Raw genomic sequence first — 16,899 nt, 5'->3', positions numbered from 1 at the left:
CAGACAGATTTATTTTAGGTGTTGTGTGGATAAATTTCTTGATTGCAGGTGCGATGGTGTAATTGATTTTTTGTGGATTTCAGTGTTTGATATCGGCATTCTCAGCTTTCAATCATTGCGCTGTGTGGTGCTATTTATAAAGGGGTATTATTAGGTTTTATTATTTATATTTATGAGCAGACGGTGTCATGTCTGGCTCACATCACAATAAACAAAAAATGTTTTTAATTATCACAAAATAAATAAATTCTGATTGTAAAAGACAAAATGATTTATTTCATTGCATCAAACTTCGATTTGTGATTATTTGAAGTGCAGCAGTTAGTGAATGTATATTGGGTTGCGCACTTCTGCGCTACTAAACTAGTAGTACCCCTGTGTGCGGTTTTAATTTTACTCTAACTCAAACAATAATCCAGAATCGATTTCCCCTGGCAAATCCCTACTAATATTATAAATGCGAAAGTACTGATGTTTGTTACACTACTTAACAACAACTACTTAACCGATCATAATGAAAATTTGTACACATATTCCTCGTGGTCCTCGAATGGTTATTGGCTACTTTTTATTAAATAAAAAAAATATTTTTGAAATAAAATAAAGAAATTGTTTCGCCAATAATACCTCTGCATCTGGCTATTTGACTACTTTAACGCCATCTAGCATTCCAGCAATGAAGCTCAAACCTAAGTACTATAGTACCATCACACTGTATTATCACACTGTATTACCGACAGCTACGTCAACATCAAATCCAATTGACTACACTATGGAGACTGTACACTATACTTCCATAGACTATACTTTCAGCCATTTTAAACTTCCCGCCATTCTACTTCATTGTTACTTCTTCTGTGACTACAGACGCGTACGGAAGCAACTTCATTATTTTAGATATTCGCGAGCGAAGCCAAGGGTTAAAGCTAGTATCACAATAAAACTTGAATAAAAACATGCACACATAATTAATCTAATAAAATAAAAGGTCATCTACTGTCGCATCAAGAAATTTATTGTTTTATTATATTTTGATATCCTTGCAATGTGTAGATAGGTGCATAACACAAAACACATAATTTTTCTATTGCGCAGTTATCATTATTTAAACAAGTGATAATAATCTCACCTGAAACTTTAACCTCTTCAAACCTATGCATGTGCATTAGTAATTAGAATAATTCTCCACCTAACCATTTACAAGAAAAATACTCAACGTAAACCTTGACTACAATAAAATTATGACCACGAAAAAATACAAACAAACAAAAAATGTATACACAAAACGTGCATTTGCGTGCGCAAAATTTATGAGCGAGTTTATGACCGAGGATTTATCCGTAGGTGCAGAATGAGTCGACATTTATCACTTTCAGCCATCATAAATTCGACTGTAATTAAAAATATCTACCGTTTTTATTCATTTCTATGCAAATATTTTGTTTGCAATATTTACTTCAATAAAATTAAAACGTGTTCTATTCATCCGATTGTTTTGTTACCTTTTGTGCGTGGATCAATGTGGAACGAATGGAGCGGAAATGAAATTGCGATTTACGAGCAACGCGATGGAAATGCTTTGAATATTGCGAGATCATCGTGTTTGGAAAAATTCACGCACGTTCAGATAAAAACAGCAATATTCCCAACAAAAAATAACACGATAGGAACACTTTTTAAGAATTAAAAAACAAACAAAAACAAACGTTTTTTTTGTTTGACTGACGGCGCATGACATTTCATACGGTCTTGTGCTGCACCGCAGGCAAATGCGCAGGCGCAAACTCCACCCCGTAAATAACACCCGTGACTAAAGTACTTTAGTCACGGCTTTGGCCTTCCGTGTTTAATGTATCACTTTTTATGTTTCAAAAGCATAAAAAACTGAAACAAAAAAAAGTATTTTTCTGAACTTGAAATTGAAACTCTGACAGTATGAAAATAATAAAACCCAAAGTAATGAATAATCATTTTCAATTTCCATGTGACAACATGACAAGTGTACATGTTTCCGTGTTTTGCATGAAACGTGTGTTTCCAGCACTTATATCGCCCCGACCGGAAATCACATAGAATTAAAGCCAAACGTTTTGCATATTTTTTTCATAACTTTCTATTATTACGTTTTTCAGGCGTTACTTCTTGTTTGCACTGCGGGCGTTGAATATTTCAGTCGCGAGGATGGATTTAAAACATCTGCATTGCGATACTAGCAACCAACACAAGTGATACTATGCAAATGCAGTTAATTTCGCATTCAATGCGGATGTTTCCTAGTTTATCGTGCATTCTTTATAACAATAAAACACGCATTTATTATTTAAGCGATATTAATTATCAAATTGTCATGATAAATTTACTCCAATTCATGATTTATGAATATTTGATGCAAATTATTTATTTATGCAATTAATTCAGTGAGTATATAGACAAACATTTCGCGCAAATTACTTATCCCTACTAATATTATAAATGCGAAAGTCCTGATGTTTGTTACACTTTCATGCAAAAACTACTTAACCGATCATCATGAAAATTTGTACACATATTCTTAGTGGTCCCCGAATGGTTATAGGATACTTTTTATTTAATAAAAAAAATTATTTTTAAAATAAAATAAAGAAATTGTTTAGCCAATAATACCTCTGCATCTGGCTATTTGACTACATTAACGCCATCTAGCATTCCAGCAATGAATCTCAAACCTAAGTACTATAGTACCATCACACTGTATTATCACACTGTATTACCGACAGCTACGTCAACATCAAATCCAATTGACTACACTATGGAGACTGTACACTATACTTCCATAGACTATACTTTCAGCCATTTTAAACTTCCCGCCATTCTACTTCATTGTTACTTCTTCTGTGACTACAGACGCGTACGGAAGCAACTTCATTATTTTAGATATTCGCGAGCGAAGCCAAGCGTTAAAGCTAGTTGTGTTATAAATAAAAACGTTCGTTGCACTCGTGAAGCTTTTTTGTCCATTACCACTTAGTTAAGCAAACAAACTCAAATTTATTGATGTCTTCCAACGTTTTTACGGAAGATAAAAGAATAAAAAGCAAGCAAATCGTTTTTCTGCTATAATTTCGTCCAATTCGTTCATGTTTACTTCTTTAATAGCTCCTTCCCGTAAATATCAACAATTACTGCGTTGGCTTTTGAGCGTCGTTAATTTTTTTCACTTGGAACTTTTATTGCGTGCAGGATTGCAAAAGTACATCGCACCTTAATGTGGCATCTGATAAAAGTAAATTGTCAGCAACTCCATGGGGTTGGTAAAAACTCTAAACAGTTTATACGTGAATAGTTAATGACAAAAAAAGTGGGAACGACGTTGATGTCAACTTCGACGCGACGCAGTTAACTTTATAAGGTGGAGTTCACAAAAGTCACAAAAACAGTAAATAAAAATAGTTTTAAGAGTTGATACAAAATATTATAGCTTTGAGGTTATAGCTGTGGTCAGTTCTGAATCATTTATTCAAAATTTACTTTTTATTTTATTAATATAAGCCCCTAAAAAGTATTTTTCTACTTTCAGCTTTAAATCGCCAGTTTTCCACGGTTTTGAGACCCAAAAAGTAGTACTTTAAGCACGGACGGCCATGGCTGTGACTAAAGTACTTTAGTCACGGGTTTTAGTCACGAGTTGTTCCTTTTTAACAACAAAAAAATGTAGAAAAAACAAATTGTAGATAAAACTTGACCAAACTATGAAAATTCTACCCATTTTAGCCATAAATAATTAAAATTAAATCGAATACAATTAAAATTATAATTAACCAAATTATTAATTCAAAGTTTATTTAAATTTATTGTTATCCTTATTAAGTCTACAGTAATTCCAAATTGTTTCAATGTTATTCTATCCACGCATAGCTCATTCCCATCGCAACCGCCTTAATTATTGATTTATTAAAGAGCACAAATAACACCAACCCTCCATGTGAAACAACAGACACAAGTGGATCAACCATGCACCTAGTTACATGTCCGTCACATTTATTATTAACCAAGCCCGTACGATTTGCTTATATTTTTAATATTTATCCAGATGTATTCTTTTTATAATATATTATTTAATAAATATTGTAGAATATCAATAAAAACAGACGGGACTAGGGCGTCGAGTGCGTCAATTTGATAAACAACGCGATGAGGCAATGACCCTGGCCTGCAAACACCACCTACGCTTTGTAGTTCAATATTAACGAAGCAATTTCCGCTGGCGAGCGTGCCGAGCTTTTTTCACCCTCAAGGAAGGGTAGGAAGTATTAAGAAGGTAGATATTAATGTTAATGTATACTGGAGTGATTTTTTTGTTTTAAACAAAAAAAAATGATTGCATTTTTCATTTTTTGAACTTAAATTAAACTAAAAAGTACTTTATCCACGCAAGAAATTAATCAAAGCTAAATTCTCAAGTTTATAATTCAATTTCTGATGGTTTTTCGGTGTTTTTCTGCGGATTCTTTGGCTTGTTAGGCTTCTTTCTCGATTATGCCCCGTCTGCGACGGCCGAGGCGATAAATCTAATAAAACAAGGCGCGCGGCGGGAGCAGACAATGCGCGGGTTGTTCTCGTGCGAGAGGTTAATGCGTTCCTGGCGTGCCGTCCACCTGTTAGCTCGCTCCCAGGACGAGAACACGGCCGCCGCCGCCGGCAGGACGTGCGCTGTGTGATACCGCCGCCGCCGCCGCCGCCACGCACAATGCATGCGTACCATCATAATCGATATTCACGCTCGGAAGAGAGCACTTCCATCCAGCACAATGCCACGCAATTTCAACGTGTTGCATCGACAAATAAAGCAATTACACGTGAATAAATATTAAAAATATATTTTCATCTATATATATCTATCTATATATATAAAAATGAATTGCTGTTCGTTAGTCTCGTTAAAACTCGAGAACGGCTGAACGGATTTATCTTATCTTGGTCTTGAATTATTCGTGGAGGTCTAGGGAAGGTTTAAAAGGTGAGAAAAATTCGAATAATTGCCGGGAAAATCCTCGAAACAGCTCTTTTCTATAGAATAAAATTTGACATTGAGATTCAATCATAGTTATAGTTAAATAGTTGAATTCTAGATGGCGCGCTGAAGTGCATTATTGACAAAACTTTATATAATTAATTTCTTTAAATTAAAATTGCTAATCTTATTGATAGAATTGACTCTTACTACGAGTATGTCTAGAACAAGAGAGTAAAAACGAATTACATTTTTATTAAACACTGCCGAAACGAAGTCGCGGGCAACAGCTAGTAATATATAAGAAGAAATTTTGATTTTTTTGAATTTTTTTGTTTTGTTAATGATAAGTTAGAAATAAATTTTGCTTATTATGCATGAAATTTCCGGTTATTTGCTTGCAGTCATTGTAATCTGCATACATAATAATCGATCTATAATAAGATTTTAATGTGTCCAGAAATTGACTGCCCTTGAATACGAGAACACTTAATGCATAACTGCACTTGAAGTATTATTTTATATGTGTGGTAATCAGTTAATCAATAAACTATTAACATTTTCGTACTGATTTTCAAAGTTTTTATGGTAGTTATTGTTTAACCTTGAACATAATTTTTATTTTATTTGTAAAAATCACTAAATGACCAAGAAAACACCAGTTTTTCCAAAAAAATACTTTAGTCACGGGCTTTAGTCACGGAGGTGACTAAAACTCTCATTTAACCACTTGATTTTTAATACTTAATAAAATAAAAGTTTGCGTGCTGTGCACGTGTTTGTTTCAAAGTCTGAAATCAACCAGAATTGTTTGATTAGTTCCACCTCAATTGTTGAATTATTGACAGCACGTAGATGCATGCAAGCGCCACGCCACGAGTCAATAACTTCCATCGGCCATCGAACAACAACAACAACAGACGAAACATCAGAAAACTCCGACGTAAATTGGAAACACTCCACATTCTTTCGACGCAAATTGCGCGACACGCCAGTAAATAAATTCGTTTAGATGGAAAACACGTTCCGCGCTGATCCTTACGAGGACAATGCGGGAAATTTCAAAATAAAACACACACGAAATAAACTCAATTTCTTGGAATTGCGTTTGACAATACAGGATTGGAAATAAGAATAAAATGTCGTAAATAAAATTAGAAACTGATGGAATTTGTTCTCGGCCGAATTAAAAGCGAAACGCATTTTATCATCGATTATATTCGCGCGCGGTGGCACGTTGACACGCATCCGGGATGTTATCGATAGGTGATATCACGATGTGCGCGTTGCGTCACCTGCTGGCTCCTGCGGCTGTGAAAGTCAACTTCTCTCTCAACGCGTTAAAATACGAATACGGCACGCGTCTTCCTTTCACTGACCTCTTCACGCATTACACCTAGATGTTAGGTTATAAATAATTAATAAAAAAATTATTTATAAAATAAACAGTGTTTTAACCCTTGGTGTGTTTAACTAAGTTGGTGCAAACATGAAAATTGATCTCGTTGATGCAATGACTGGTGAAAAACGACGGAAAGCAATGAATAGAAAATAAACACGACCTTTTCTTATCTGCCTCGCCTTCATCCGTCTTTGGCGTTACTTTTGGCCTTCTATATACCTTCTATAAACTATAGATCATTGACAAGGGTATAATTTAGGTGCTTTATCGTTGGAAAATTTATTTCGTCTTCTAAAACACAAAAAAATAAATTTTAATGGAAAAATCACAAAAAATAAGAAAAATTTTTGTTTTATTTTTATTTTGGAAATAAAAAATTGTTTTTCTTTTTTCTGTGATTAATTCCAACAAAATAAATAATTCCTAGGATAATTGATTACAAAAATCAATAAACCCTATAATTAACTACCTTCCGGTCACTCTGAAACTTTCCCAAGGGTCAAGAACCTTGGCCCAGTCAATGCCAAGCAAAGCGTGCGGTCTGAAACAGATTTCCCTCGACAAGGACGACCACAAGCCGGAAAATGTAACGCACACAAAAATGTTTTCATTAGCAACTGAGCGCGCCACTTCTCCGACCGGAAAAGCAATTATTTCATTCGTTCTGCATTCATTAGCCGCGAGTTAAAATTTCAACCAAGCGCAATCGCTCTGAATTAATATACAACATAATTAAGTCCTCAAGTCCTTAAATAAAGCTCGAAATATTTGTTTCAAAGTCACATCAATTCGATTGTACCAAAATTTCTCAGCCGCATTTCTTGATTTCCTGATTGATGCACGTCTATCGTGCAATGTCAAAAATATGCACGAGTTGAAGGTCACCACGTGGAATGTAAAAGCGTTACGTGCCGAAATAAAGTTGCACTTGAACTACGACGTGTACACAATGTTGACGGCGGTAATAAATGCTGCACGTACGCAAACCGGAAGAAACACGAAAACACCCAAAAATAGAAAAGTCAAACAGGGTTGTTTTGAGGCTCGTCGAGGGTCAAACGTTTATTATTATGACACCCATCCTTGAATACCAGCCCCGCCCTTGTCATCATATACCAATTGTCAGTATCAGCCACTCATGTAAACCCTGAGCATAAAAATAGTTACGATACGTGTGTAAATAAAGTTGCATACATTTATAGCTAGTATTTTAGATACGTGGAGGTTATGTCGCTGTGCAGACGGTTAAATGACTTGTCATACTCGTTTAATGCAGCGTTTTTACGCAAATAAAAAGCTATTTCGTGTCGGCATCATTACATTATCATATACGCCCGATGCCCGAAGCAATCAATCTTGATAATCTAATCCTAATGGATTTCGCTCGCACGCACTCGCACGTGGCGAGAAGAATATACGTGTGTATAAGTATTCACATTTTCTGCTTTTTTGCAAGTTTTTCACGTTTTTGTTCTTCGTCACGACACGACAATATTTCGTTCGATGCTCACGTCGCCGAGCTTTCTTTCTGGCTTCGCCCTTCGCCACATTCGATTTTTCCACGTGCGCGCCGCAGCAATTAACGTTTATCCGAGGGCAGTAAAAGTTACGAGCGTTGCGACTCTGGTGTTTTGTGGCTGCGCCGCACACGTATTAGCCACCCTTAATGCGATCACATTTTTTTATTTAGTGGAAAAAGTTTTCCACACGCCAGGATTGCGGCGTAATGAAAGTCACCGAAAAAAATTAAACACGAGAAGTGAAGGAAAGCGAAATGAAAAAGAATTAAGATTAACTGGTCGCGCGGCGAGGGTGTGTGCGCTTAAAGTGCTAATTTATCAATTTGGATAACATCTGCAAATCCATTCGTCGGACACCTAAGAAATTATTCAAGAAAACAGCTTAGGTTTTATATATATATAAGTATAATTACATGGTGTATATTGGGTTGCCTAACATAAATGTGCTAAATAATACTTAAGCATATATTACATTATCTAGTCAGGTAAAAGTTATAAAACAATGAAATATTGACTAAGTGCAAGCGTGTTATGCAAATGCGGTAGAGATGTAGCGACGTAACCGAAAATTTATTTCTACAACAATGTGGTCAGTAAAAGTTAGCTTATCAACATAAATTTCATAATGCGTTGTAAAACTTTACGTCCAGAAATAAATTCGCGCTAAAACCATCAATTTAATTGTATTAATATAGTGGTTTAGAGTAATTGGAAATTAATGCGAATATAGAAATTAAAACCGAATATAAACTGCACATCAAATCCGAATGCGTGCGGTATTTGCTTAATTAACGGAATGCTACGAAAATATTCAATGTTTAGAAAGCATTTTCGGCGATTGGTAAAATAATTAAACATAAACAAATGCAATTTTGTTCATTATAAGCAAAGTAAAAGCTGTAAATCATAATTAATCTATTATTTAACCGATTTATTATCTAATAAAACATTTTTTCGATTTTATTTTATTTGGAAAATAAATATTTGCAGGTAAAACCAAAAATGACATTCAACTTTGTGTGCCCTGAGACACAATAACCTTTTATTACGAATTCGTGCGCTGCTGGATGAGTCACATTTGCATAAATTGACATTTCGTTCTTCTCTTTAAAACCTGCAATAATCCATCCCGTAACTGGTTATCTACTGAGTAACATTTTTTTATTTTTGATTTTTTTAAACTCTTTAGTTCCAGCACTAATTGATTCGTAAAATTTGTATGTGCAACATCATTTTCGACATATTTGGCATATGAACCTGTTGAGATTGGTTTACTTTTCGTTGAAGATGGGAGCGTGAGCACCAGCGCAACAATTCGAAGGACAACTGGTATGTCCACATTTTTCGGGCTCTAAAAATATCTGCATAACACTCTCGTTTTTTTTTTCTTCTCCACAAGAAAAACGTAATGTAATAAATCTGGCAAAAATGTTTCGTTTTGTTTGATTTTTTCTCCGGTTAACAAAATATTATGCGAGAAGAAGGTGGTTCAAGGTGAAGGCATTTCACTTGTTATAACATACAGCTTCAGTGTGAAGCTGGTGGCACCGCAAACACAAAATGCACGCGTTTGGCCCCCAAGGCGAAATACCTACCTCAAGACAAACGACACGACGCAAAGACGGAAAGAACGTGCTTCTACAATTTCATTACTCTGTATTTTTACCTTCTTCTGCTTTACACAATATTTCGTAGCACGATTGGAAAGAAATTAAAGAAATCCAAAAGCTGCACGAAATGATTGATTAACATCCGGTTTTTAAAGAAATTAAGCGATATTTTATGCAACAATTGTTCGTAAACAGTAAACATCTCGCTTTTCCACGCCAGCACGGCGCAAACAACGCGAAACGAGTGAAATTTGAACGTCGGCGCGATTTTTATTGTAATTTAGAAAGCCGGCAAGAATATTTGGTAATATTATCAATGTTTATGTTTATTTCCATTGTGCATGCATTATTTATGCACAAATAATCAAATTACAATTGTATGTGATTTCAGCATGAGTACGTTACTAGTCTCCTACGGCCAATTAGGTACCCGTACAACATGGCGGGAATTTTGTTGCAAATCTTGCCCGTTTTTGTCATATCTCGCAATTGTCACTTAATTAACGTATCTTTATGGTCATAATTACAAAAATAATTAGAAAACGAATGGCGACATCAAGTAAATAAGGTAGGAAGAGCGCTGGAACACAAAAGAACACGATGAACACGAATTATTGGAACTGAGTGCGTCGTGAAACAATAGGCACATATTGTCCCAGATAATTACTCGTCAAAGACACGCACAGATTAAATTTTCTATAAATATACAAACTATTACCATGATACATTTGTGAGTTGTTGCAACACTCTGTAGAAAACCGACATGATGTTGTTATGTCCATATTGGACATCGCATATTAGTTGGCCGTTAAAATTCTTTGTGAAAGTGCATCCAATGCACGCGTAGGTAATTACTTAACGCGGCCATTAGATACATTAGGCTCGGTGAATTTGAGTAATACATGCATAATGTACATACTTATTTTAATTATGTTAATATTCTGAATTTCCAATGTGTATTGATTAATTCGTCTGCTATTTTTACTTCTGGTGATTGTTTAGTCACTGAATTCTAGGAAATTCGATTTGAATGTCATGTCAATGTCACAGCGCTGTCATCGGTCATTGGGCGTTCGGTATAGGTTATAAAAATGAACGACGGATGAATTATTCAACGGATTATGATAGATTGGGGCAAGGTTTTTAGAATGCACGCAAGATTTTGACTTTTATATCCTATCATTATCTTAAGTTCATTAACATTGAAGATTCAAGGTGGTAGATAAAAAAACTAACCTATAACTTAGTATATTTGGGTTGCCTACGTTTAAAAATATATTATACTAGCTGTTGCCCGCGACTTCGTTCCGGCAGTGTTTAATAAAAATGTAATTCGTTTTTACTCTCTTGTTCTAGACATACTCGTAGTAAGAGTCAATTCTTCTAAGTTTTGTCAATAATGCACTTCAGCGCGCCATCTCGAATTCAACTATTTAACTATAACTATGATTGAATCTCAATGTCAAATTTTATTCTATAGAAAAGAGCTGTTTTGAGGATTTTCCCGGCAATTATTCGAATTTTTCTCACCTTTTAAACCTTCCCTAGACCTCCACGAATAATTCAAGACCAAGATAAGATAAATCCGTTCAGCCGTTCTCGAGTTTTAGCGAGACTAACGAACAACAATTCATTTTTATATATATAGATTTATGATATATTGTTGGCTCGCTGAAGATGCTTATCTCGCTGGTACCGGAGATGAAGAAGAAGAAAAGCGCGCGTCTGACGGACGACATGGGCAATGCACGCCGGTCCGCGGCTGGTAGCGGTGACGTCGACCATGGATGGAGCTGGAGAGCGCGAGGCGCGCGGAAGGTGGCCGTGGATGTAGGCCGAGTATAAAAGCGCGCACGACGACGGTGCGGAGGGCTTGTCAACGGTACGAAAGTCGCGCGTTCGGTGTGTTCTTTCGCTGACGGTGCACTCAACAGCGCCGAGGAGGTATTTTCGGTAAACGCGCGCGCGTTCAGTTTCGTCGTTGGACGTCGACCGGTGCGCACCACCAGATAAGGACAATCCGAGAAGATGGCGCGCTATCACGGTGCGCTCCTGCTGCTCGCCATCGCCTGCGCTTTCTACACCACCGGTAAGTACACAAGTTTCTTTTCTCCTACGAGACGCCAATCAAATTTATTAGCGACTAAAAACTTTCACTCTTGTCGAATTTGAAAATCTTGTTTTGCATATGGATATGGATATATAGCAAAGCGTGATTAAAAATTGATTTTAATTAGAAAGTGCGCGGATTATGTACCCACAGCGGTAGAAAAAATTGATTCTTACGTAACGCCGCTTTTTGCAGTCGAGGCGCAAGAGGAGGCGGCTAAGAAGGAAGACAGTTTCGAAGCGGAACTGTGTAAGGACAAGGATGCGGGTGAATGGTTCCGTCTCGTCGCCGGCGAGGGTGACAACTGTCGTGACGTCATTCAGTGCACATCATCGGTAATTCAAAAATTCACCCAAATATAAAGGAAAACAATAAAATTAACAAATATTAAATAATTAGGGCTTGCAAGCTATCAGATGTCCTGCGGGTCTGTACTTTGACATCGACAAACAGACTTGCGATTGGAAAGACTCCGTCAAGAACTGCAAACTGAAGAATAAGGAGCGTAAAGTGAAGCCGTTGCTGTTCACCGATGAACCCCTGTGTCAGGATGGTTTCTTAGCCTGCGGTGACGGTAACTGTATCGAGCGTGGTCTGTTCTGCAACGGCGAGAAGGACTGCACGGATGGCTCCGATGAGAACACCTGCGGTACGTAGTTTGCATCTTTGCATGATGCGAGCGTGAAAAACACGTTTGGGATCTGTGGTCACGCGGCGCGCGAGTGCTCGCAGACTGCGAAAGTCAGAAACTTTCGTTGTCCTTCAAGGCAAGGCGCGGCTCGCCGCCGCGAGAAAGACCCACTTTCGCAGACTTCTTCATTCGACACATTCTTTGCCTATTTGTGGCCATCGATCGGATGTAAACAAGATGGCGTCATTAAATATCATATGTTTTTGTTCTCTGTAGACATCGACAATGATCCCAATAGGGCACCACCTTGTGATCCAGCTGTGTGTGTTCTTCCCGACTGCTTCTGTTCGGAAGATGGCACCACAGTCCCCGGTGACCTTCCTGCCAAGGACGCCCCGCAGATGATCACCATTACCTTCGATGACGCCATTAACAACAACAACATCAACTTGTACAAGGATATGTTTAATGGAAAACGCAAGAATCCTAATGGTTGTGATATCAAGGCGACTTTCTTCGTCTCCCATAAATACACCAACTATTCTGCTATGCAGGAGATGCACAGGAAAGGTCACGAGATTGCCGTGCATTCCATTACGTAAGCATAACATAACCTCAATTCAAAACTTTTGTATCTTAATGATTTTTTGGATTGTTCAACAGTCACAATGATGATGAACGCTTCTGGAGTAACGCTACCGTTGATGATTGGGCCAAGGAAATGGCTGGTATGAGAATCATCGCCGAAAAGTACGCGAACCTTACTGATAACAGCGTGGTGGGTGTGCGTGCTCCTTACCTCCGTGTTGGTGGTAACAACCAATTCACCATGATGGAAGAACAAGCCTTTTGTATGATTCAACTATCACTGCCCCATTGAGTAATCCTCCTCTATGGCCCTACACTATGTACTTCCGCATGCCCCATAGATGTCATGGTAACCTCCAATCCTGCCCAACCCGTTCCCACGCAGTTTGGGAGATGGTCCTCAATGAACTGGATCGTCGTGAAGAACCTACCTCTGATGAGGTTGTTCCTGGTTGTGCTATGGTTGACTCCTGCTCCAATATCCTCACCGGTGATCAGTTCTACAACTTCCTGAACCACAACTTTGATCGTCATTATGAGACCAACCGTGCCCCACTTGGTCTGTACTTCCACGCCGCTTGGTTGAAGAACAACGCTGAGTTCCTCGATGCTTTCCTCTACTGGGTGGACGAGATCCTTGCCAATCACAATGATGTTTACTTCGTCACCATGACCCAGGTCATTCAATGGATTCAGAATCCACGCACGGTGACAGAGAGTAAAAATTTCGAACCGTGGAGGGAGAAGTGTAACGTTGAAGGTATACCATCCTGTTGGGTACCACACACGTGCAAGCTCACCTCCAAGGAGGTGCCCGGCGAGACCATCAATCTGCAGACGTGCGTCCGCTGCCCCAACAACTACCCATGGCTGAACGACCCCACCGGCGACGGTTTCTTCTAAGTCAAATCAACCAACACCATCGAAAGATACTCGTATAACTAACTAGATAAGCATCAAAATCCGAATCAGAAACATCGACAGCCGGGTGACGTCAGGCGGCGCGGCCATCTTGTGTGACGTGTCGACGCGTGCGTATAGGACTTGTTAGTGTTTACAAATATGTTTTCAATGAATTGAAAAGAAAGAGAAAAAGGAACGCAGACGAGTACGCCACTTCCGCCCTACTAAAAAACATATTTATTTAACTCAATCGACTGCAAATGCGCGTGATTTTATAATTTTTGTTGTTAATAGTGTTTTTTTTTTATTAATTTTTACCTGCATGAATGCGACCATCAGCATCGAAATCTGTATAAAATAAATTGAGAAAGAAAAACGTATTCTAAGCGCCCGGAGCGTGCCAAAGCACGCATGCTTCGAGCGTACATACATGTAATAAAATAAAATTATGTTTAAAAGATAATTATGATAATAAAAGACAAAGTAAACCCGCAGACTTATTCATCCGCATGCACACGCCATTAAATCCGATCGAACAATGCACAAACCTTGACTTACTAAATGATTTTATTAATAAAATCATTAAAAATCATTTTGTGTGAATATTAATGAACTTGATTGCGTATTTTGGTTGGAAATCGTTTGGTCTTCACACATTTCACAGCTTTCACTAAACGTGTTTATTTTCATATACAGAGTGTCATCGTAGTTTCAATTCGAAATAAAATTTAATTGATTAAATTCATCTACCGCTGGAGATAAACAATTTCTATTAAATTTCATATTTTATTGATTCAATTAACTAACTGCTGAGTGAAGTTGAGTTTAGCTTCATTTATCGTGGATTTCTTGAGCACTTTCACTTTTGGGACGAACAACAACTTGTTTCAACATTCATTGAAACGCGAGTTATAAATTTAGCGCACCCTTGAGGAGGAAATTTTCCAAGACACAATGCGAGTGATTAATTCATTGGTCACCTGTTGGTAAGCCTCTAAACTGATTTAATATCATCGATCAAGGCCTCCAGGTTGATACGAATGCATGAAATTATGATTTGCGTGTTAATTTGCACGTTTTATCGCGTTCGATTGATATTTCAATTGATCACGCATAAATTTCCTACTTTGTTGTTTGCTAGATGTTTTATTGGCGTATTTGGTGCGAATGTAGTTCACGGATTGATTGACGTGTTGGATTTGTAAAAGAACGACTTTTTAAAATGCAAATTGATCGGTGATCTGATGAATTTACGGAATTCCTTGAGAATTGCTTATGAAATTAAATTATTCATGAATTGCAATAAGGAAAAAACACGTCTTCGAGTTGGTTGAAAACCTACGATAGGAAATAACGACAAAAAGCGTCATGAATAATTAAATTCCGAATTCACTAAATGTTAATTCAAACACAATTGCACGAATCATCTGCATGCAAACATGGTTAGAGATGCATATGGTGAGGTTATGTGCGCACATTTTAGGTTATTGTGTCCAGTAGGCAACCAATCATCATCCGAATGCAAAGTGAAATTTTTATCTCTTTATGGGATTTTTCGAAACACCTTGACCCACATCACGTCTCCACACACGTCGGGAAAAAAATCAAAAATTCACTTTCTTTGCGCCTGATGCTCAAACACGTTACAATAACAAACTTGTTCGCTTGGCGAAGTCGCTTCTTTCGCCAACCAAGCCGAAGAAATCGGATTGTCATCGAAAGAGAAAGACGTTTTCGGCGACGGGCGCAGCCATACGGAAGTGGGCGTCTGGTTCGTATTTCATCCGCGTTGATGAAATTTATTTTTCATCGTAATTATCGATTCGTTTCATTCAATTCGAGACCGCACGAGGAAAGAACTCGCTGGCAATGAACCTGACCGTGAAAGTTTTACGTGTTCGCCGCTTCCTTGGGTTCTCGAAGCACATTTCTTCGTGAACGATGGCAGCAAACGCACGAAACGTTTGGCTAATTAATATTTACGATACGTCGCCAGCTCTAAGTCACGATTAGCGTTTCCAATCACATCTAACGCCACTGACCGACGAATTGAACACCTGACTTGACCCGAGTTCATTGCACAATCTTTATTTATCCACCCAAACAATATTTTAGTGATGAAAATAAAGATTTAACGGCGTCTTGCTTTAAAGTTCAGCGAAGATATTACATTTCGAAAAGTGTCAATTGCTGCGCGGTGTTTTCCAATGGATTTTATTTTAGGCGCGAGCAGTCGAATGAATTAAGAGCGCAAAATGTCAAAGCACTAAACAACAATTTCCAAGAATCCAAGAATAACACTTACATTCGCTGCTCAAAATAAGATTCATTAACATGAGCGTCACATAAAATTAGAAACTGAAGGACGTTTCGTTTCTTAATTAAACTTTAATTAACCAGCGCTTTAAAGCTCATTAATCCCACACCAATGAAATATACGTATGAAATTACGCGTTCCGAAAATATAATTCGAAATCCGGCAAATCATTATTTTGCATTTAGTGTAACAATTTCGGTTAACTAGCGTTATTTAACGATTGCATTCGTTTAGAAAGGCGTTTTTACAATTCCAAACAATTTACGTTGGGCGTTGGTAATTATTTCTCGCGGTTTAACGAGCAGCGACGATGTGGTGACGAGCGCGAGCAAAAAAATCGCATTACGCAAGCCAGATTATGCATATCATTTAATATTGTTTTGATTTAATAAACATTCAGCTATCTGAAAGCGTTCATTGTCTACTTTGCCATTTTGAATACACAGGTGGCGTCCTCAGACATTATATTCTACAATACAATAAATTATATTAAAAAATATTGATTATGAAATTGATATTAAAATTCAATGTAGCGTGCGATCTTTGATATTTAAAAGAATTTCTAGAACTATGATCGTGATTATACGCCGAATCAATGAGGTTGAGTAACAATCCGTCGATTTATAACATGAACACCCATCGTTATTGAGCAGATTGAGCACGCAACCTAAAAAAATTGACTAATTGATGCTTCAAAAGTGTTATATAAGTTTTTTTTGCGGTAAAATATGTTTAATTATTAATTCTTAATTGAAAACATGTTGAATTTTCATTTATGAATTTACTTTTATTTTTCTTGTCTTTAGCAATAACTAAATATGATAATTA

General features: G+C 37.3%; 1 protein-coding gene across 1 annotated transcript; it reads left to right on the top strand.

The window, feature by feature from the left end:
• Positions 1-11,380: 11,380 nt before the first annotated feature.
• serp (chitin deacetylase-like protein serp) lies at positions 11,381-14,242 on the top strand. The gene is given in 6 exon segments (XM_065307508.1): positions 11,381-11,611; positions 11,828-11,967; positions 12,032-12,281; positions 12,540-12,861; positions 12,927-13,111; positions 13,114-14,242. Coding segments are annotated over 6 exon segments (1,599 nt in total). The 5' UTR covers positions 11,381-11,550; the 3' UTR covers positions 13,755-14,242.
• The last annotated feature ends 2,657 nt before the right edge of the window (positions 14,243-16,899 follow it).

The sequence above is a fragment of the Atheta coriaria genome, unplaced genomic scaffold (assembly GCF_025399875.1).
Source record: "Atheta coriaria isolate IRGN ID8LTWV9N9 unplaced genomic scaffold, Caltech_Dcor_3.1 hic_scaffold_7_pilon, whole genome shotgun sequence".
Lineage (NCBI taxonomy): Eukaryota > Metazoa > Arthropoda > Insecta > Coleoptera > Staphylinidae > Dalotia > Dalotia coriaria.
This window is presented reverse-complemented; position numbering and strand designations above follow the sequence as displayed.